This window comes from Hirsutella rhossiliensis, assembly GCF_020360975.1.
Source record: "Hirsutella rhossiliensis strain HR02 chromosome Unknown scaffold00009, whole genome shotgun sequence".
Classification (NCBI taxonomy): domain Eukaryota; kingdom Fungi; phylum Ascomycota; class Sordariomycetes; order Hypocreales; family Ophiocordycipitaceae; genus Hirsutella; species Hirsutella rhossiliensis.
Window position 1 is genome coordinate 303,656 of NW_025408675.1, and position 20,528 is coordinate 324,183.

General features: G+C 59.1%; 9 protein-coding genes across 9 annotated transcripts; 4 read left to right on the top strand and 5 right to left on the bottom strand.

The window, feature by feature from the left end:
• Positions 1-194: 194 nt before the first annotated feature.
• Positions 195-1,142, bottom strand: HRG_07852 (uncharacterized protein; the record flags this gene model as incomplete). Its single annotated transcript, XM_044866323.1, has 3 exons — positions 195-226; positions 283-886; positions 1,017-1,142. 3 exons carry the CDS (start codon positions 1,140-1,142, stop codon positions 195-197), a joined length of 762 nt encoding a protein of 253 aa, XP_044718212.1.
• Positions 1,143-1,437: 295 nt separating this feature from the next.
• Positions 1,438-2,758, bottom strand: HRG_07853 (coproporphyrinogen III oxidase domain-containing protein; the record flags this gene model as incomplete). Its single annotated transcript, XM_044866324.1, has 2 exons — positions 1,438-2,457; positions 2,531-2,758. The coding sequence occupies 2 exons, from the start codon at positions 2,756-2,758 to the stop codon at positions 1,438-1,440; spliced, it is 1,248 nt and encodes a 415-aa protein (XP_044718213.1).
• Positions 2,759-3,974: 1,216 nt separating this feature from the next.
• On the top strand, positions 3,975-4,568 carry HRG_07854 (autophagy protein atg8 ubiquitin like domain-containing protein; the record flags this gene model as incomplete). The annotated part of the gene is made up of 3 exons (XM_044866325.1): positions 3,975-4,064; positions 4,240-4,457; positions 4,520-4,568. 3 exons carry the CDS (start codon positions 3,975-3,977, stop codon positions 4,566-4,568), a joined length of 357 nt encoding a protein of 118 aa, XP_044718214.1.
• Positions 4,569-6,391: 1,823 nt separating this feature from the next.
• Positions 6,392-8,440, top strand: HRG_07855 (plasma membrane fusion protein PRM1; the record flags this gene model as incomplete). Its single annotated transcript, XM_044866326.1, has 3 exons — positions 6,392-7,741; positions 7,796-8,336; positions 8,379-8,440. The coding sequence occupies 3 exons, from the start codon at positions 6,392-6,394 to the stop codon at positions 8,438-8,440; spliced, it is 1,953 nt and encodes a 650-aa protein (XP_044718215.1).
• Positions 8,441-9,071: 631 nt separating this feature from the next.
• On the top strand, positions 9,072-11,541 carry HRG_07856 (tryptophan synthase alpha chain domain-containing protein; the record flags this gene model as incomplete). The annotated part of the gene is made up of 7 exons (XM_044866327.1): positions 9,072-9,119; positions 9,181-9,268; positions 9,344-9,414; positions 9,462-9,694; positions 9,762-10,056; positions 10,117-10,674; positions 10,738-11,541. 7 exons carry the CDS (start codon positions 9,072-9,074, stop codon positions 11,539-11,541), a joined length of 2,097 nt encoding a protein of 698 aa, XP_044718216.1.
• A 261-nt stretch (positions 11,542-11,802) lies between these two features.
• Positions 11,803-12,699, bottom strand: HRG_07857 (ribosomal l28 family domain-containing protein; the record flags this gene model as incomplete). The annotated part of the gene is made up of 1 exon (XM_044866328.1): positions 11,803-12,699. One exon carries the CDS (start codon positions 12,697-12,699, stop codon positions 11,803-11,805), a length of 897 nt encoding a protein of 298 aa, XP_044718217.1.
• A 592-nt stretch (positions 12,700-13,291) lies between these two features.
• Positions 13,292-14,437, top strand: HRG_07858 (uncharacterized protein; the record flags this gene model as incomplete). Its single annotated transcript, XM_044866329.1, has 2 exons — positions 13,292-13,435; positions 13,535-14,437. The coding sequence occupies 2 exons, from the start codon at positions 13,292-13,294 to the stop codon at positions 14,435-14,437; spliced, it is 1,047 nt and encodes a 348-aa protein (XP_044718218.1).
• A 369-nt stretch (positions 14,438-14,806) lies between these two features.
• Positions 14,807-16,411, bottom strand: HRG_07859 (aminotransferase class I and II domain-containing protein; the record flags this gene model as incomplete). The annotated part of the gene is made up of 6 exons (XM_044866330.1): positions 14,807-15,256; positions 15,341-15,990; positions 16,042-16,092; positions 16,158-16,167; positions 16,238-16,240; positions 16,298-16,411. The coding sequence occupies 6 exons, from the start codon at positions 16,409-16,411 to the stop codon at positions 14,807-14,809; spliced, it is 1,278 nt and encodes a 425-aa protein (XP_044718219.1).
• A 768-nt stretch (positions 16,412-17,179) lies between these two features.
• HRG_07860 (uncharacterized protein) lies at positions 17,180-18,820 on the bottom strand (the record flags this gene model as incomplete). Its single annotated transcript, XM_044866331.1, has 1 exon — positions 17,180-18,820. The coding sequence occupies one exon, from the start codon at positions 18,818-18,820 to the stop codon at positions 17,180-17,182; it is 1,641 nt and encodes a 546-aa protein (XP_044718220.1).
• Between the last annotated feature and the right edge of the window lie 1,708 nt (positions 18,821-20,528).

Below are 20,528 nucleotides of genomic sequence, written 5' to 3' on the forward strand. Positions count from 1 at the left end.
GGCGTCTGTTGTACTGCATATGAACCACGTCAAGAACGGGCGGTTGCCTTCTAGCCCGGGTGAAGCTACTTGTATCGCCAGGGCCTGACAAGGACGACGCCTCATTGAACGTTTTGCGAACAACACTACGGCTATGGGTTCAATGAACGCCAGCAGCTATTCCAGCCAGCTCGTGCCTCGTCACTAGCCTGTCATCAAGTCCATTTCCCAAAATGGTAGGCCATGTCTCGGCCAACAAGCATGCCAAAAGATGTTTACAGCAAGGCACATCCTCTCCGTAACTCGAAAGCCCATCAAAGCTCAAGCCGCCAAACGATAGCATCTGCTTGTCCCGGCAAACTTCTCGTGTCTCAGGCGGTATTGGCGGTGGCGAGGACCGTGGCGATGGTGACGGCGATGCTCGCGGCTCGAACAGTAAAGCTCCGGCCATCGGCTGCGCATAGCTAGCGAAGGCCTCGAGAGCAAAGTTGGCGCAGGAGCAGCTCCATGCGTCGAGGTGAATGGCGTAGGTTCTCGACGGTGACGCTGGGTCTCGGCGGCGGGGGCGCGCCAGGGTGGAGGCGAGGGATTGGACAACGTAAAGCCGAGCCAGGGGTACCTCGTCCGTGGTATGTGCGAGCGACGATATCGACGGCGGCCGGCCTCGATTCCCTGGCTTGCCGTCTTCACCGAGGCCATCTGCATCGCGACGGCGGGTATGGAGACTTGACTGTTCCTCTGGCCTGTCGGGGCCGACGCGGATGCGGGCCACCAGTTTACGATCGAGCAGGTCGAGGGCCGGGAGGACGATGCTCGGGAAGAGGACATGGAGGGTCAGCAGCAGACGACGGCGGTCCGCCCCGGCGCTGGCATTTTGGGGAGGCGGCGACGGCGGCGGTGAGAGCGACTCGACGAGCGAAGTGAGCAATTGACGATGAGACGGAAGGCTTTGCATCATTGTCGGGCCAGACCCGGAAGGCAGGTTGGGTCAGGTCAGGTCAGAGCTGTAAGAGTACATGACCATTCTGAAAGGATACCTTTGACTTGGGTTCGCCGCGCCGTATGCTGGAGGATGCCGCAAAGCAATGGCCTTCATTATTGTTGCTTCTGTTGCTATCCTTGCCGGTGAAGGAATCAGAGTCGTGGTTCTTTTGGACGCGCATGAAGGCCGACGCCTTATTAATCATCAACCGATGTCATCTGATGATGGAACCGCCCCATCGCGTCTCATCAGGTTCGTCGCTTCTGCTGCTGAAGGTAGCTTACAATTCAAGTCACTGGGCTCGCTGAAAGCACGTCAAAAGTCGTCCCTTTCCTCTCTACATGCGAATATGGATGCAATTTCTTGATTGTTGTACATAGACGGGCGACTACAGCATGACGGACGGTTCGCTGTTGCACATGGAGGAGATCTAGCATTGCCTGGCGGGCCCGGCACAAAGGCAGCCTCTTGCGAGCTTATACCCAGTCCTTGGGATCTCTCAATACATCCACCAGCCGCTGCTCCCTGCTCTTGGGCTCCGGCTCATGCATGTATTTCCAGCTGGCCGTCAGCGGCAGGCTCATGAGGATGCTCTCGACGCGTGACCCCGGCGTGTTGAGGCCAAAGGCCGTGCCGCGGTCGTGAACCAGATTGAACTCGACGTATTTGCCGCGTCGGATCTGCTGCCACTCTTTTTCTTTTTCCGTAAACGGCATGTCCTTGCGCTTCTCGAGGATGGGAAGGTACGAGGGCAAGAAGGACTTGAGGCAGTCTTGGATAAAGGCAAAGGTGTTTTCCCGGTCACGCTCCGACTCGTCCAGGTCGTCGAAGAAGATGCCGCCGACGCCCCGGCACTCGCCGCGGTGTTTGTTGTGGAAGTACTCGTCGCACCACTTCTTGAAGCGGGGGAAGTATGTCTTGTCGTGCGAGTCGCAGGCCTCCTTGAGCGTCTTGTGGAAGTGGATGGCGTCCTCGTCAAAGAGGTACGCGGGCGTCAGGTCGCTGCCGCCGCCGAACCACCACGCCTGGGAGGAGCCGTCTGGATTGGCCGTCTCGAAGTATCGGTAGTTGAGGTGGACGGTGGGAGCCATGGGGTTCTTGGGGTGGAGCACCATGCTCAGCCCGGCGGCGAAGAAGTCGAGCGAGTCGACGTTGGGGTCGAGCGTTTTGTGGTCGGCGCGCATCTTCTGGATGGCGGGCTTCGGGAGGGAGCCGTAGACGACGCTTACGCCCACGCCGGCCTTTTCGAAGACGTTGCCCTCCTGCAAGACGCATGTCGTGCCGCCGCCGCCGTTTTTGCGCGTCCACTCATCCTTGCGGAACTTTTTGCCGTCCACCTTTTCGAGCTCCTTGACAATGAGCTTCTGTTGCTCCTTGATGAACTTCTCCATGCGCAGCCGCATCGGCGAGTCGTCACTGACGCCGCCCTCGCGCTTCTTCTGAGCGTCCTTGTCGGCCAGGGAGGCGGTATCGAGCTTGGCGCCCTCGGCAGTGGTCTGCGGGGATGACGGGGGCAGTGTCAGCGGCAGAGTCCGACCTCGGACCTGGGGACAGGAGCTTGGCTCGTACTAGATGCATGAACAGTGAGCCTGCGATGCCGAGAGCGGCCGCGGCGCACCATATCGGCAGGCGCATGTGCCGGTCAGAAGACAGACGGCGGCGAGCAGAGGTCGAGGCTGCCCTCTGTGACGCTGCTGGGCTCCTCCGTTGAACCCTGGCAAGCTGGGTTGCCGATGTCGTTGAGCGAGGCCGGAGCTGGATAGCGAAGCGCCGAGCTTCTCTTGCTGCCGTGGTCATGATGGCGGTAGGGGCTGGACGGGACACGGGTGGGTAGACGAGACAAGCCGATGCTCGTGGATCGGTTCGCCGCGAACGAGGAGTGAGGGAAGCTCTCGATTTATGTGGATAGCTCGGTCAAAAAATAGTGCAAGCCGGGGCTCGGGTGGCCGGACAAAGCCGGGTGGCGAAAGGCTGCCGGGTGTCCTCCTCCCTTCTGCTACCGATGCTGCCACGATGGAGAGGGAGGGGTTTTGTCGGTAAGAAGGGCCGACATTGGAAAAAGGAGGCTCGCGATTGATCCACCCTGCGTGGCGTGGTCGTCGGCATTGATCGGACGAGCCGCCAAGTCTCCGTACCGCGGGGTACAGGGTAGACTGATAGATGCAGGCAGAGGCGTAAATCAACGATGGGTGCCAGATTTTTGCGCAGAGAATCACATTATGTAAACAACCGGTTGACTCCGAGTACGTACCTGGAGCTCGAGACTATACAGGGGGCAAGCAAGCAAGCTACATTGTAGCCACTCGAATGCCGGCAAGGCCGGTCCTAGACGGCAAGGTAATTAAGGCAGTGAAGTGCATCCCAGGGGTTCGACGATGATTACAAAAGCAGACACTGCTTTGCCTTCCTGACCCGTGACGAAGGCACTGGCTGCCTGGAGGGGCCGCTTTATCCCGGGTGAGGTCTAGCGCATGATCTTTCCCCCACACAATCGATTCTCGTGCCGGGTTCAGGTCACGCCGCGCGCGGCTGTAATTCGTCCGCCTGATGTATCTTCCCGATGTTTCTTCACTAATAGAGTACCTGGACACTTTAGGTACAGCCCCGTGCGGACCCAACGTGCACGCACGGTGATTAGACAGGCACCTGACTCCTTCCGCCGTGCAGTAATTATGTTACAGGGCGAAAGGTACAAAAGGGTGATGCACAGTATACCTGCTACATACAGTCTGTCCCCTCGCCTCGCCATCACTGCCCACCGCCCCTCTCTCCCTCTCCGCTTTGCCTCCCGTCGGCGCCTCCAGCTCTCTGCCTGATCACGCATCCAACTGAAAGCACCCGAGCGGAGTCACCCTCACCACCTTGCTTTCGTTCTCTAGATTTCTCCTCTCCATCTTGCACATCAACGCCTACTATCACGCCCAGAAGCTCGCCTCCGTTTCCCGTCGCATATTCCCCTGCGCATTTGATCACCGCCACCAGATACACTCCATCACTTCGGGCATCCGTCACCATGCGCAGCAAGTTCAAGGACGAGCATCCCTTTGAGAAGCGCAAGGCCGAGGCCGAGCGCATCCGCCAGAAGTATGCCGATCGCATCCCGGTAAGTAAAGGGCTTCCTGTCATCGGAATTATCCTCACCTTGAAGCTTTCGTCTTGTCATCTGCGCCTCGTCGGCGCTCATCGTCGCTGCTCCCTCCCACTTCGGCCGCTACCAGCCTCCTTGCAGCCGAACCTCTTTCCCGACGCAGAAAACTGACAGCGCTTCAAACCACCAGGTCATCTGCGAAAAGGTCGAGAAAAGCGACATCGCCACCATCGACAAGAAAAAGTATCTGGTCCCATCCGACCTGACCGTCGGCCAGTTCGTCTACGTCATCCGCAAGAGGATTAAGCTCTCCCCCGAAAAGGCCATATTCATCTTTGTCGATGAGGTCTTGCCTCCCACTGCTGCTCTCATGAGCAGCATCTACGAGGAGCACAAGGATGAGGACGGGTACGATTCCGCGTGGCACTCCCCTCTCCTGGAGCCCAACGCCAGCTAACCAACTCGCGCAGGTTCCTGTACATCACCTACTCTGGGGAGAACACCTTTGGTAGCGCTTGAAGAGCGTCCCGCCATCCCGCGGATCCCCGTCAAGAATGACGATGCTGGCGTTTCGGTTGTACAGCAGCGGTGCTTTTCCCGGCAAAGGGTATTTGGTTATCTGTGGCACTACGTGTTCGGTTTCGATTCCTCGCTCGAGCGTACCGGTGGAGACGCTATAGAATTGAATCTCTCATGGCTACCAACCGACCACGCAGGATCTCTGGACGGGGTGCGTGACGGTGCCAGCTGCTGTGCGGCAGTGAGCAGCCTGCCGCCCTGGAGTTCTGCGCCTGATACCCCCAGCTCACCACGTGATGGTCCGACCCGAAAACGGCCGCAGGGGCTTCTCGTCGGAACGTATTCGCTGTCAGGTGGCGGTGGAAATGCTATGTGATGAGAGAGAGAAACATACGTATGCGCGGCTTGCAAACCAAATCGTGTTGAACTGGACGTGGCTGGAGGGTAACGGGCATGATGCGCCTGGACGGCCACCTTGAATAAACGATGCCTAGTCTTCGACAACTGTCGCTCTGATGTGTCGTGGTCTATGTCGAGGGGAAGTTGCGGGACAACGCCCAAGCGCGTTCCACTGGCTTGTCGTGATGACTCGGGCTCAGCTGCTGTTCGTAAGTTGGTAAATGCTTCAACCGCCTGTTCTCTGGTGCAGTAGGTAGCCCGCAAGGTCATGGTCGCAAGATGAACCAAGAGCAAGGGACTTGGGTGCCGAGGTGCCAACGGTGCATATATGGTAGCTGGCGACGAAGAGCGACGAAGAGCGCCGAAGAGCGACGCGAGGGGATGCGGAGCCAAAGTTCGCATCGGCATGGACCTGGCTGCTCACGTCGGCTCATGCCCCTGGCACACCCCGACTTTTCGCGCAACAGCTTGCCGTCCAACCGATACGCGCGCGGGCTAAATAAAGGCACATCGTCAAGATCATGTGGGCGGGCGGCCCCCGGTAAGTGCATGCCACCCCAGGTACTTGGTACCGGGCTCTCGTCTGCATCTTCACTCGAGATGATGCCGCAGCCAATCGATCCGGGGCCGTCCCCCATTCTGCATCGCCAACGCGGCGGCCCGCTGTCTGTCTGTCCGTCAGGCCCGCATCGCCAAGCCCCTGCGGAGCCCCGGCCTGCTTGTTCTGCCTGGCCTTGGGCCATTGCCCCGCCAGCCCTTTTTGTTGAGCCGTATTGTGCGTGGACAATGGCAAGCTGCTTCAGCCTTCCGCCCTGAACGGTCGGGACGATTCGCCTCGCAAACGCCTTGCCTTGGCCGACATGGGACAACCGCCACTCTTCGTTACAGGACCTTCCTGGCCAGCCATGGGCGGCAAACTTGAGTGGCTGCCCACCCATGCTCGGCGCTTAACCGCTGTTCACGCGCATTGCTCCTCCAGCGGCTACGGCCTTCGTCTCGAAGGCCGCCTTGGCCGAGGGTTTAACCCAATGGCTTGCCTCTTCGTTCTGTGAACCAAGTGCAATCCGGGCTGAACTATTCACTTGTAGGATTCTTTCTTGCGAGCTGTGGTGTATGCCGTGAGCCCTCTTCTTTGTCCTTCCGCTCATTGCCCCTTCTTTCGTCGACAAACAACGTGACAATAGAGAGATAGCTTGGACGAAACTCTCATTGTGTGCCTGGTTCTGGTTTGAGAACTTGTCCATTGTCTCCCGCCCCATCCCTTTCTCCCGACTCACGACCGGCAACTTAATAGTCGACATCGTAGCTAGTCGCGGCAGGATCGCGCTCCTGGCTTCGTGGACCTTCATTTCTTACCTTCATTTCGAACCATCTGCTTCTCTCCGCCTCTAGCGCACTCTGTCAAAGATTGCTACAGACTCGACATGTTTTCTTCCTCGCAGAAGCGCGACGGCGGGGAGCCGGCCTACCCCGACGTCCCGCCATCCCTCCGGTCCGACTCCTTTGAGATGAGCGACGTGCCGAAGACACAGCAAGCTCGGGGACAGTCGGAGCCATCGACGACTCCATACCTCGGCCTTCCATCACGCCTCTCACAGATATGGATCAATCGCTGGACCGTCCTGCTGTTGCTCGTCCTCGTCCGCGTCGTCTTGCTGATCGCACAGCTCGACGAAAACGTCGGCAATGCAAAGATCCAGGCCCTGTCGGCATGCACCAAAGTCGAGGATGTAGGGAGTGCCATGGCCTCGATGCCTCATTATCTGTCCATGGGCGTCAACGACCTCGCTGCCAGCGGCATAGAAAAGGCTGTCGAGGCCGTGATCAAGGGGCTGGACCTCATCATGCGTGGCGTCGAGGGTATCATCTTCTTCTACATCAACTTCCTCACTGCTACATACGTCTGCCTCATCACTGCCCTGGTCCATGGTAGTCTCAAGGTTGTCGCGTCCGTCACCGAAGACGCCACAAAGGCTTTTAACAAGATCATCGATGGGGCCGTCGGCGAGATTGAGGACGTGGCAGGCGGCCTGGAAAAAGCCATCAACAAGGTGACAAATGGAATCGAAAACTCCATCATAGGAAACTTTGTTCCAGACATACCAAAAGTCGACTTCTCCAAGCCGATTGAGAAGCTCAAGAAATTCGACCTCAACACCGATGACTTTGTCAAGGACGTCCGCAAGCTTGACAAAGATCTTCCCAACTTTGCTCAGGTCCAGAACCTGACCAAGCAAGCGATATCGATGCCCTTTGACCTTGCCCGCAAGGCACTCAACCAAAGCTTTGGTGCATACAAGTTCAACCGGGACGTGTTTCCGCTGGCAGAGAAGCAAAAGCTCACCTTTTGCTCCGACAATGACAAACTCGAAGGCTTCTTCCGCAACCTTTTTGAGCTTCTCCAAAAGGCCCGCGTCACCTTTGTCGCCTTGTTATCGGTCCTGGCAGCGTCAGCCATGGCCCCGATGGCGTGGTTCGAGATTAGGCGGTGGCGGCGGCAGCAGAAGCACGCCGGACTCATCGCCGGCAATCAATATGACCCCATGGACGTCGTTTACATTGCCTCGCGGCCAGTAACAGCCACCTTTGGCATCAGGATTGCGTCTCGACTCGAGGGCCGGCGCCAAATTCTCGTGCGCTGGTGCTTCGCGTACGCCACATCGGTGCCGGCAATGTTTGTTTTGTCGTTGGCCATGGCTGGTTTCTTCTCCTGTCTCTGCCAGCTCATACTCCTCAAGGCGGTCGAGAAGGAGGTCCCTGCTCTGGCTCACCAGGTTGGCGAGTTTGCTGGCGAGGTCGTCACGGCTCTTGACAACGCATCTGGCCAGTGGGCTGCCGGCGCCAACGGTGTCGTCAAGGGACTCAACAACGACATCAACAAAGACATTCTCGCCTACGTCACAAATGCAACAGACGCCGTCAACAGCACGATCAACGTCTTCCTCGACACCATGCAGGAAGGCCTCGAGACGGTGTTCAATGGAACCATCCTCCTCGAGCCGATCAAGTCGGTGCTACACTGCGTGATTGGAATAAAGATTGAGAGTGTGCAAAAGGGGCTGACGTGGGTGCACGACCACGCGCACGTCGACTTTCCGCTCTTCGAAACCAAGCTGTTTAGCATGGGAACCGACGATTCTGATTCTGGTGACTCGGATCTCCACGGCTTCTTGGCTTCGCCGTCCTCGACCACGACAGACGAGGTGACGGGCGCCGTGAAACGAGTGACCGACTGGCTCTACAACAGCCTTGTCCAGGAAGCGCTCATATCCACGGGCATTCTCCTCGTCTACTTCATTGTTGTGCTCTTGGGGGTAATACGGGCCCTGGCTTGCATGGCTGTTCCCGATAAATCCCGGGGCGAGGGTGGTGCGCTCTACCCCGGCGAGGGCGGACCGTCCCTGAGTGCAGGATCAGGGCCGCCGCACTGGAACAACCGGGACGGTGCTGGAGACTCGGGCGAGAAGAGGTGAGAGTAAGGTGGCGGGGGGGCGGAAAGGGGTACCCAAGATGACGGCGGTGGCTATGGGGCGTGAGTGAGCCTTTGCAGCTCATGAGACGGTCGGCAGCGGCGTTGGCATGGGGGGAAATTTAGATTTAGCGAAAGGGATATACCCGACGAGGTGGCATGTCGAGATGTTGGATAATGGCCTTGAGCACTGCCTGGAATAATAATACATACCGGCAGTGTACGAATTATAGCGGGGGTAACCCACGGCCAAGCTCTTGACTCATGTTGGACCAGGGTGGCTGTACTGTACTGTACTCCGTAGAGACAGCTTTGTTAGTCGGTTAATTAATAGTATTATAGCTTGGCAGAGCTCCATCTGGGGTTGGGGGTGGAAAGCTGCCGATTACCCTTTGGGGCAAGTCCGGCTTTTGTGGGTCTGCGCTGCAGATGCTTGATGCGGGCGTCGGCAGGCTTGCAGCTCCAGCGGTACTCGGTACCTGTCCTGGGCCCCTCCGCGAGCGGAGTGCCTATTTTCTCCGGAAGCAACTTCTGGTCCTGTCCACGCCTATATAAGCTACGAGCGCGAATTCAACTCTCTTCCCATTGCGCCCAGCACTCGAAGTAACGTCAGGCCTGCTGAATTCGCATCCATCATGGAGGCCATCAAAGAGACTTTCAAGCGCTGCAAAGCTCAAAACAGGGTCGGTACCCGGAGACATGTGTACATTGCTCCTGAGCTGACTCAACGCTTCCTCCATGTAGGCCGCCCTGGTGACGTATGTCACGGCAGGCTTCCCACGGCCAGAGGAGACGCCCAGCATCCTGCTGGCAATGGAGGAGGGAGGGTCTGGTGAGTGGCAACAGACAACCGCGCCAAGGCAACGACGACGGCCAGTGTCCTGACCTCGAAGCCCCATATCAATAGACTTGATCGAGCTCGGCGTACCCTTTACCGACCCGATCGCCGATGGACCAACCATTCAAACTTCCAATACGGTAGGGTCATCAACTTATCGAGCTCAGCGGCAGCTGACCCGTCACAGGTCGCACTGGGCCATGGCGTTACGATTGAGTCGACCCTTGGCATGGTCAAAGAAGCCAGAAACAAAGGACTCAAGGCCCCGGTGCTGCTCATGGGATACTACAACCCGCTTCTCAGGTACGGAGAAGAGCGGCTGCTCCGGGACTGCAAGGCCGCCAGCGTCAACGGCTTCATCGTCGTCGACCTGCCCCCCGAGGAGGCCGTCTCGTTCCGAAAGCTGTGCAACAGGGGAGGGTGAGTGCTCCGAGCTCGCTACAGTCTTCACCCTACCGCTGACCAAGAGGTGGTTTCTCGAATGCAGACTGTCATACGTGCCACTCATCGCGCCAGCCACCTCGGACACGCGCATGAGGATCCTATGCCAGCTGGCCGACTCGTTCATCTACGTTGTCTCCAGGCAGGGAGTTACCGGCGCCCTAGGATTTATCAGTTCCAACCTTCCGGAGCTGGTCGCTCGCGTCAAAAAGTGCAGCGGAAACAAGCCGGTGGCTGTTGGCTTTGGCGTTAGCACGCAAGAGCACTTTCAAAGTATAGGCGCCATCGCCGACGGTGTCGTCGTGGGCAGCCAGATTGTCACCACAATCCAGAAAGCCGACGTTGGCCAAGAGCCCAAGGCAGTGCAAGCCTACTGCGCCTACCTCTGTGGTGGCGTGCAGAACGGGACGACGCGTGAGGTCGGCCTGGTTGAGGCTGTTGCTGGAGCTCAGGAGCCCAGCGGCGAGGACGTAACTGTCAATGCCGTCGTGACGGATGATGATCGAATCACGGCAGAGCAAGACAAAGCCCTAGTTGCCCAGCTGGCTGCGCTTCACGGGAAGATCCCGGAGCGATTTGGAGAGTTTGGTGGACAGTATGTTCCCGAGAGTTTAATGGACTGTCTTTCTCAGCTGGAGGAGGGCTTCAACAAGATCAAAGACGACCCAGCTTTCTGGGAAGAGTACCGATCCTACTATGACTACATGGGGCGGCCTTCGCGCCTGCATCTGGCCGAACGACTGACGGAGCATGCCGGCGCCGCCAATATCTGGCTCAAGAGAGAGGACCTCAACCACACGGGGAGCCACAAGATCAACAACGCCCTTGGGCAGCTACTACTGGCGAAGAGGCTTGGAAAGACAAAAATCATTGCCGAAACGGGTGCTGGACAGCACGGCGTGGCCACCGCGACCGTGTGCGCCAGATTCGGGATGGAGTGCACCGTTTACATGGGAGCGGTAAGTTTAGCCTTTTCGACGGACGAGCCCTGACATGGAAACACTCTGACACGGGTTCAATAGGAGGATGTCCGCCGGCAAGCCCTGAATGTGTTCCGGATGCGACTGCTTGGGGCCAAGGTTGTAGCCGTCGAGGCAGGGAGCAAGACGCTGCGCGATGCCGTGAATGAGGCTCTACGCGCCTGGGTCGTCGATCTCGACACGACGCACTACATTATTGGCTCCGCCATCGGCCCTCATCCCTTTCCGACCATTGTCCGTACCTTCCAGTCTGTCATCGGCACGGAGACGAAGGCGCAGATGATGGAGAAGCGCGGTAAGCTCCCGGATGCCGTCGTGGCTTGCGTCGGCGGGGGGAGCAACGCTGTCGGAATGTTCTATCCCTTTGCCAACGATTCCAGCGTCAAGCTTCTTGGCGTCGAGGCGGGTGGCGACGGCATCAATACAGCCCGACACAGCGCCACCCTGACGGGCGGCACCAAGGGTGTTCTCCACGGCGTGAGGACCTATGTGCTGCAGGACAAGCACGGGCAAATATCCGAGACGCACTCCGTCTCAGCCGGGCTTGACTATCCCGGCGTCGGTCCGGAGCTGAGCTCGTGGAAGGACGAACAGAGGGCCAAGTTCATCGCCGCCACCGACGCTCAAGCCTTTACCGCCTTTAGGCTCATGAGCCAGCTGGAGGGCATCATCCCAGCCCTCGAGTCGGCACACGGCATCTACGGCGCCATAGAGCTGGCAAAGACGATGAAGAAGGGCGAAGATGTCGTCATCTGCCTGAGCGGAAGAGGTGACAAGGACGTGCAAAGCGTGGCGGACGAATTACCCAAGATTGGGCCGCAGATTGGCTGGGACCTGAGGTTCTAGATGGTGACACGGGCAAGACAAAAATTGCACACATACGTCAACCATTTGACCTCTTCGCTCCAGCGACCAAGGGGGAAAACATTTAGCAACAGGGCATATCTGTGGTGATAGACGACGTGGCATGGGTCGCATCTTAAGACTGGGGCGCTCTGGGGCAGGTATCCAATGTAGCAAGTTGACGGCGAAGACATGATGTGATGCTTTTTTTTTGGTACGCTTCAGGGGGGGGTGGCAGTGTTGACATAAAAGTACATGAATGGATTAGATGTCGGCGCGTTGCTTACCCGCGTCTATCCCCGTAGGTTCCAAATCTGCATCGTCTGATTGCTGCAGCAGAACCGCCTCGGCCTCGTCGGATAGCTCCTCGATGCCTTCTACGTCTCCCAAGGTGTCATTGCCCAGCACAAAGCTACCGGCCACGACGCCGCGGATCTCGTCTAGCGTAGCGCGGCTGCGGACGCTCAAAGGCCCTGGGGTCGCGAAGTCGAGGGCATATTGAATAATGTCGTCACGCTTCACGATGGCCTTGGGCTCGACGCCTAGCGCGAGCCTCTCCTCGTTGAGACGCTCCTGGACAACCCTTGTCTGCATGACGAGCCAGCGCAGGTTCCAGCCGCCGGGGCCGAGCTCCTTGAGGCGGGCGGGCTTGCTCTTGAGCAGATAGTTGTCGATGCCGCCCTCGCGGCGGATGGTCTTGAGGACGCGCAGGGTGAGGCGCGTCTTTATGCGGGCGTCGAGCGAGGCCGAGTAAAAGACCTTGACGTGGACATTGGGACGCCAGAAACGGCGAGCCTTGTTGCGGTACCGCTCAGCGATGATGTTGCCGAAGCGGATGCGAGCGGTGCCGTAGAGGCCTCGGTTGGACTGCTTGTAGACGCGCCGCTCGCCGTAAGGGTAGGGGGGGATGAGGTTCGAGGGCAGGCGGTGCGGCTTGATGGTTTTGACCTGGGCGGGCTGGGTGGTGGAGAAGGCTCGCGAGGCAGCGGCTGTTATTCTCGTCGTCTTTGTTGTTATCGTAGCGCTCGCATTCGTCGCAGGGGAGAACCGGCAGGGAGAAGAGAGAGGAGAGATTGACGACGAGGGGAAGCCGCGGCGCAGGGTCTGCAGACTCTTCGATAGGGGCCGCAAGGGGTTCAAAGCCCCCGGCGGGGGCGGCATCGTGCCGGCGGAGGGAGTGGGGGGAAGTGTCGATGTAAAGAAAGCAGACCTGGGGCAGCGTTGCCGTCGCGTCGTTCAGTGCCGCCACGTCGGGGTCCACGATCTTTTTGCTGGAATCGGGTGCCGGAATCGTGTTCTCCCTGCGAGGCCCTGCGCCGCCGCGGAGCTGGTGTGGAGGAGCAGGGCCAATTCGGGAGCTCAGATGTTCCGGCCCGACCGGGCTCGAATTCATCTGAACGCCGGCTCGTCATGTGACGGCGTGCGAGTTTCGCGGCGACGTCAAAATGGTGCTATCCTCAACCCCCCGCCAACCTCACGACTCGCATCCATCGCAGCCACGGCGCCCGGAACGTGCGCAGCCGGCCGATGTGCGCTGACGGGCGCGGTCCACGACGTTGCATGGATTGTCCGCTCATGCGACAACGGACAACGTGTGAGTGCCGACGAACCGCAATCGACGGAGGAATGAGAAATGCGAGATGAAGCCTTGTCTCTCCACACCGGAACCGCATCATAAGGAACTCTGGCCGCTCATTGAAAAGAAAAGCCTGACGAGAGGGGTTTCTGCTTATCGCCAGGCATCGTCTCCGAGATGCTCCCTCCCGTGGACGATGACGTCCTCCGGGATCATCCGGAGTTTGCCAATCTCTACTCGACGCTGACAAACGTCATGCTCAACCCCGATGCCTCGACCAAGCACGACCCGGCCGCCAAGGAACGGGCCGCTGTACGAGAGGTAAGAGTCGCGGATTGAAAACATGAACATCCAATAAAGAAGAAGAAAGCGAGAGAGTCGAGGAGGTTGCCCGCTCGCTCACACCCTCTTCTCGCGCAGGAACTCGATAAACTCCGTCTCTCGACGGCCAAGCACCATCTCCTCGAGCGCGCAATTGCCACGGCGTCACCTCCGGAACCGAAGCCAAAGCCGCGCTCTACCTCTTCGTCTTCGTCGAACCAGCTCCGACAGCAGCGACGGCCGGAGACGGGCACCGCAGAGCTGCCCGAGTCCCTGCTCGACCTCCTCCTTGTCCTCCCTCCACTGCTTGACGCGGACGCGTCTCTCCCCCAGGACTCGGCGGCGCTTCTTCTCTCCAGCCCCCCGCTCTCCGATCTCGACTCTCTACTCCCGCCGCTGGCAACCCTGGTCTCATCCAACCTGCACTCCTGGGCGCTAAGCCTCGCCCGCCTCACCCACCCGACCACGAACCCGTCCTACCTTCATCGCCACATACCCTCCCTCCCCAAGGACTACGCAGACCTCGTCGACAGCCTCTTCGCGGCGCGGCAGTCCCTAGCGGCGGCCCGCCTGCGTGCCCTCGCCTCCCTGACCCAGCTCTTCCGCTGCTACACCCAGTCGCTCGTCCACCTCGTCCGCTCCCTCGAAGCCAAGCACGGCGTCCTCGCCCGGAGCGTCGAGCTTCGCGCCTCGGACGTCTCGCTTCGTGCGCAGCGCACCGAGCTGGAAGCCACACACGCCGCGCACCGTGTCGCAAAGGAGCTGTACTCGCCCCAGGCCGTTGCCGCTCTGCGAAGCTACGCCAACCACTTGAAGGATGCCAAGCTGAGGACAGCCGAGCGGGTGCGCAGCTTGCAGACCGAGCTGGCAGAGTACGGCGTCGGTGCCGCTGGCGACGAGGGCAAGGAGAAGACGATGAGAGAGATGGCCAGGGTGTACCACGGAATGAGAAGGCAGATCGAGGATGTCAAGCAGGATCTCGACCGGCTCCAGGATGGGTGATGGCGCCACTACAGAACTGGGACGTGCCACATGTGGAGCCGACGAGCGGCGCATTGCGCTCCGAGCCGAGCACCGAGCGCATTGAGGAATAGGGCCGGAAACAGGTGCTGAGCGAGGAAAATGGCTCCCAGACGGCAGTCCCCATCTATTCCAGGTACTAATACATTTTCTTTTCCGGGTACGAAGCCAACAAGAGACAAGCCTGGCGCGACTCAGCAGCCACAAGTCGCGCGGTGCCTCATTATCCTTTGACCCGCTCCATCAATGCAATGAACCTTGACCAACGACCGCCGATGCGTGAATTAGTGCGCGATGCATGCCACTTTCCGGACCCGCCAGTCTCGTGATTTTACACATAGGCTGATTGACTTAGCCCTTGACCTTGAAAATGGCCTCTGCCAGCCGACCGACGTTGTCCGAGGTGATGCCGGCGACGGAGATGCGGCCGTCCTTGGTAGCATAGACAGAGTATTCCTTGGCGAGCCTTTCCATCTCCGCAGGCGTCAGGCCTGTGTAGGCGAACATGCCAATCTGGCTCGTGATGTGGGACCAGTCATGCTTGGAGCCGAGCTTCTCAAGGTTGCTCTTGAGGAGGGCTCGCATGGTGATGATGCGGTCAGCCATGCTCTTGACCTCGCCGAGCCACTGCTGGTAGAGCTTAGGATCGCCCAGGATCTCGGTGGCGATGCGGGCGCCGTGGATGGGAGGGTTCGAGTACATGGGGCGGATGAGGATCTTGAGCTGCGACTCGATTCGCTTCTTCTCGGCAGCATCAGCACAGACGAGGGAGAAGGCACCCACGCGCTCGCCATAGAGACCCTACGTCACGCAAAGCAGAAGAGAGAGACAGAGCGAGTCAGCACAAGACGATGTTGGCGGACGTCTTGGGTTGGCCAGACTCACCATGTTCTTGGCAAACGACTGACAGAGGGCAACTTGGTGGCCCTGCGCAACGAAGTGGCGGACAGCAAAGGCGTCCTTGTCGGTATCGCCGCTGGCGAAGCCCTGGTAGGCCATGTCGAAGAAAGCAAAGTGACCCTGCTTCTTGACGAGGCGCGAGATTTCCTTCCACTGCTCGGGGGTGGGGTCGACGCCCGTGGGGTTGTGAGCACAGGCGTGGAAGAGGAAGACGCTGCCTTGAGGGGCGGCCTCGATGTCAGCTATCATGCCCTCGAAGTCGAGGCCGATGGTGTTCTTGTCGTAGTAGCGGTACTGCTGGACGGCGAGGCCGGCGTCGGTGAAGACGGCTTTGTGGTTGGCCCATGAGGGCGAGGGAATGTAAATCTTCTTGTCGCCCGGGTAGAAGCGCTCGAGGAAAGCGGCGCCAATGCGCAGGGCACCAGTACCGGAGATGGACTGAGTGATGGCGACACGGTCGAGGGCCGGCGAGTCGGCGGCGTAGGCGAGCTTTGCGGCGAGGGCAGGGAACTCTGCGACACCGGTAATGCCGGCGTACTCCTTGTTTGGCTTGGCGTCGACGACCTGGCGCTCGGCCTGGCGGACAGAGGGCAGGACAAAAGGCTTGCCCTGGTCGTCGCGGTAAGCACCGACGCCTGGAGGAAAGCTGCGTCAGCGACAGAGGCTCTGGCGGTGGTGAAGCGTACCGAGGTTGATTTTGCGGTCGAACTTGTCGGCCTTGAAGGCCTCGGTGATGCCTGGGAGGAGAAACGACGTCAGCAGTCGAGTTGGAGGACATGGCATCGGGGCAGATGGGGCGTACCGAGGATGGCCTGCAATGGAGAGCGGCCGATATCAGCACACAGGAAAGCAAGCCATTGAGAGGCAAAGACCAAGACTCACGTCCTAGGCAAGGTCAGCAGTCAGATGCTTACTGGCCACTCGGGGGTCGCTGCGACGTACGGGAGGGCCTTGGGGCACGGAGCTCCAGGTCGAGGCAGCACGGGTGGCAGCGGCAGTGAAGACGAGGGGGCGCGCGGCGGCTTGCCTGCCCGCGATTCGGAGCGTCGACAACATGGTGGCAAGGATTTGGGGGGGGGGATAGAAAGGTGTAGAGGAAAGCGTCAGGCTTTGTGTGATGAAAAAGGAGAGGGAGGAGGAAAAAAAGGGCAGAGATGACACTCGCTGGGTATTATGTGAGAGCTAGAGCTGGCTGGTGGTAGGCAAGCAAGAGCGACGTTTTCCACGTGGTAGCGAATACAGTTTTACCCCAGCAAGGTATCCGTATTGTAGCTCCTCGGCGAGGTACCTTCAAGTACAGTACTCGGCAAGGGAAGAGTTGATGGCCTTGGCGGCGTGGTCACGCCATGATGTACAGACAATTTATTCAAACGCCATGTCTCTCTCCAGATACTGCACAACGGACGGTTTGGACGATGATGGCTCGCGGCATCAAAGCACAGTTGATGCTAACAGAGATGCAGGTAGTTTGTGGGTATGCGCCCAAGGTACCTACTTGTCCAGGTAGGTACAGTACCTAGGTAGGTAGGTACCGTAGGTAATTACCTGCAAAACGTGCTCTATATATATAGGTAGGTATACTATATATATAGGCGGGTGCGGGCATTTAAGCGGTACCGCTACTTACTGGGCGCGGCCGCTATGAGTAGGCTGGGCGGGCTGGTGTTGGTATATATCTTAAGAATGGGGCGAGTATGCAAACAGCAATATAGTAGTATGCAAATAGCAATACTTATATATATATATAGTTATACCCGCGGACTCCCCTTTTCAGGCAAGATAGCGCAATCTATACCCTCTTTTCTCAATGCGAAGACCTCATAACTAGTGATAAGTTCTTATAGTACCAGAGTTGGTGGGAAGACTCTGGGAGTAGGTGGAGCTGGTGGGATGGCCCTCGGAGTGGGTGTAGCCGCCAGAGCCGCCAGAGCCGCCAGAGCCATGGGAGCCATGGGAGCCGCCAGAACCATGGGAGCCGCCCGAGCCACCGGAGCCGCCAGAGCCACCAGAGCCGCCGGAGCCACCAGAGCCGTGGGAGCCGCCGGAGCCCGCAATGCCACCGTAGCCGCCGGAGCCGCCGGAGCCATCAGAGCCATAGCCGTTAGGACGGCTGCCAGAGCCAGTATCGGTAGTATGATGTGGGGCAGTGTGCGAATTAGTAGGCCTCTCAGGACAATACTTGACGCCGTCAGGGCTGACATGAGGGCCAGAGCCGCCGTGACGGCCACCAGGGCCGGGGGGGCGAGGAACACAAGTGGGCTCTGTCGGTCGACTGGTGGGCCGGCAAGGAACGACGCAGCGGCCCTTGGCCTGCAGGTGTTGCAGCATGTCGGTGAAGAGAGCCTTGGCCGGGGCGAGGTTCTGCGACCCGGCCTCGGTGCTGTTGGCCAGGGACATGCCTTGGCCGGCGGCGGCGAGGCCGGCCAGGGTCGTGTCGCGGCGGGCAAAGCCGGAGCAGAGGGGCTTGCAGACACCGTGACCCTTGCCGCGACCCTTGCCGCGACCCTTGCCTTCGCCTTCGTCGTTGCCCTCACCTTCACCCCCATCGTCGCCCCCATCGCCGCTCCCATCGCCGCCCTCACCGCCACCTCCGCCTTGGTGACCTCCCTTGCCGCCACCAAAGAGCTCGTGGAGCTTATCAATGATGGGCCCAATGGTTGTGCCGTCGCGCGTGACGAGACGGTTCTGGTGAGGGGCCTTGACGTTGTCCTTGACGTAGTTGAGCAGCTCCGCCATCTGCCCTTCACTGACCATGTCGAGATCGAAGCGGGAAGCGGTCCTCTCGACGTCGTCAAAGTCGATGTCGCAGCACTTGCAGCAGCCGCTCGGGGTTCGGTCTACGCCGCCGCCGCCGCCGCCGCCTCGACCTCGACCCCCCCCACCTCTGCCGCCGCCGCCACCACCGCCTCCCTTATTGCCTCCACCGAAGAGATCACGGAACTTGTCAATGATTGGTCCAATGGTATCGGCGTCTCGAGCCTTGAGGCTTTGGGGCTGGTTGGTAGACGCCTCGTCGTTGGCGAAGAAGCCGCCAAAGGTCCTCTTGACAAGCTCAACGAGCGGGCCCATTTGCTGGCCATCTCGCTTGTTGAGGACGTTGTTCTTGTAACCGTCCATCAAGACGTCGAAGTCGTTGCTGCGTCGCTGCTTGTTGCTCGACGTCGGGCAACAGCAGCTGCAGGAGCCAGCGCCGCCGCCACCTCCGCCTCCGCCTCCTCCGCCATCCTCTTCGTCCTCACCGTAACCGCCACCGTCACCCTCATCTTCGCCGCCGCCTCCGCCGCCGCCTCTTCCTTTCTTGCCGCCGAATAAGAGATCGTGAAACTTGTCGATGATGGGTCCGATGGTGTCGGCGTCTCGGGCCTCGAGATTCCGAGCCTGGTCGCTAGACGGCTCCGACCTCGAAGGAGCGGCGGATCCGGTGCCCGCCAGGCTCACGGCCACGGCAAGGACGCTGAGCTTCATCTCTTTGAGCAGGAGCTCCAAGGGACAAGGCAGGTATTAAGCAACGGAAACAGAACTTTCCTTGCCAATGTGCAGTTCGGATTCTTTGTCGGGGGACTCACAGGCTCCCTTTATACCCGTCGATTCTCTGATCCTGACCTCATAGTGAAAAGCCCCCTGATGGTGTGCGTCGTCTCATGCCAATATGCCCCCTGCAACCGCCTCCCGCCTTTTCCGCCCGTGAGAGTGTGCATCCCGCTGGGGACAGGATCGCCTGCTGACTGAGGAATCAAACCGGTGAGCAACGGTGCCAGTCCATTCCAGATATGCGGTTGACAGAGCCGGGATCAAACAGAAGCCATGCCTTCCTTGAGTGGGAAGATATGTGTTTGACTCTTGTTCGACCAATAGGAGACCCGCATGTCTCAGGGGCCAGGGGATGCTGCATACCTCTTGTGCTCCGACCTCGAGGCAGCATGGATAGTATGCTGCGATCAATGTGCGTCTTTTCTGGAGTCGATTGCGCGGCCATGAACGAATGGCTCCGGGAGACGGGGGTTGGCCACCCCCTTTTCGCTGGCTGGCTGGCTAGCGGTTTGTGCGCTGGCAAATCGGCGCTTGGGGGTTTCCGTTCCATGGTGGCTGGCAATTCCTTGGACAAAAGTGACGACTTCGAAGAGGCGGAAAGTCTCCCTCCAGGTGACTGATCTTTCCCTCCGCAAGCCTTTGCTGCAAGTCCATCGAGCATGATAGCCAGTCTGCAGCTGGTGACGGCCTCTCCGGGATATTCGTCCTTTCCAACCCCCACCCTGTCTTCGATATTGCCCGTCCGACCTCCCTGAACTCTTTACTTGTCTCTTTCTTTGTTCTCCCTCTCGTCTCAATGCTCCTCAGAGCACCGTCGGCATGTTCGTTGCCCCTTCAGAAGGAAAGGAGATCGATTGCGACCACGACGTTTTTCTGCGGCTTGGCTAACGGCGATGCGTGTTCTTTAGCTTCCATTCCATGACCAAAGATGGCCTAGAGTCTTGAGGTTTCAGCGCCGCTCCCTGTCCTCCCATCCATCCGAAGACTGGCTGCATTTCGTGGCAAGAGGCATTCTCCTCCGCCGGGCTCGTCTAGCCATCCCCCAAAAAAGCGACGTCAAGGGCAACAGTATGACTTGTCGGTAATGGACAAGGCCAGAGTTGCACACGAATGACGCGGACATTAGGCCTGGTGAAGGCTGAGACAGGTGCCTGAGACCGTTGCTAGGCCGTTTGACCCTGAGGTTGATCTCAACTGGTGTGACGTCCTGCGAGGTCGACGAATCGTTGCCCCAGCTTTGCCCCAGCTTTGCTCGTGTCTCATCTGCTCATGATACTTCGAACGGTAGCACACTGTTTCTTTGCATCATAGTTTCTTGCTGCGTGAATCTCTGCTAGCCTCTTTCCATTGTGGTCCCACGTCTTCATGACGTGTGCGTATGACAAGACACGATGAAGCTCCGGGAGGGCGTCGAGTTGCCGCGACGGCTTCACTTGCGGGCCGGTTGCGGCAAACCCGTCAAGACGCCAGCCACGCCCTGCTCAAAGTCACTCAAAGAACTGGTTTGCCGGCATCCAAGCTCATCAGCCCAGTGGCGAACCCAAAGAGGGACACCTCGAGGTGATAGCCCACCGAGGGCGGGAGGGATTTGAATCCTGCAATCCCGCGCGCACGTGTGCAAACACCTCGAGCGTGGCACGGA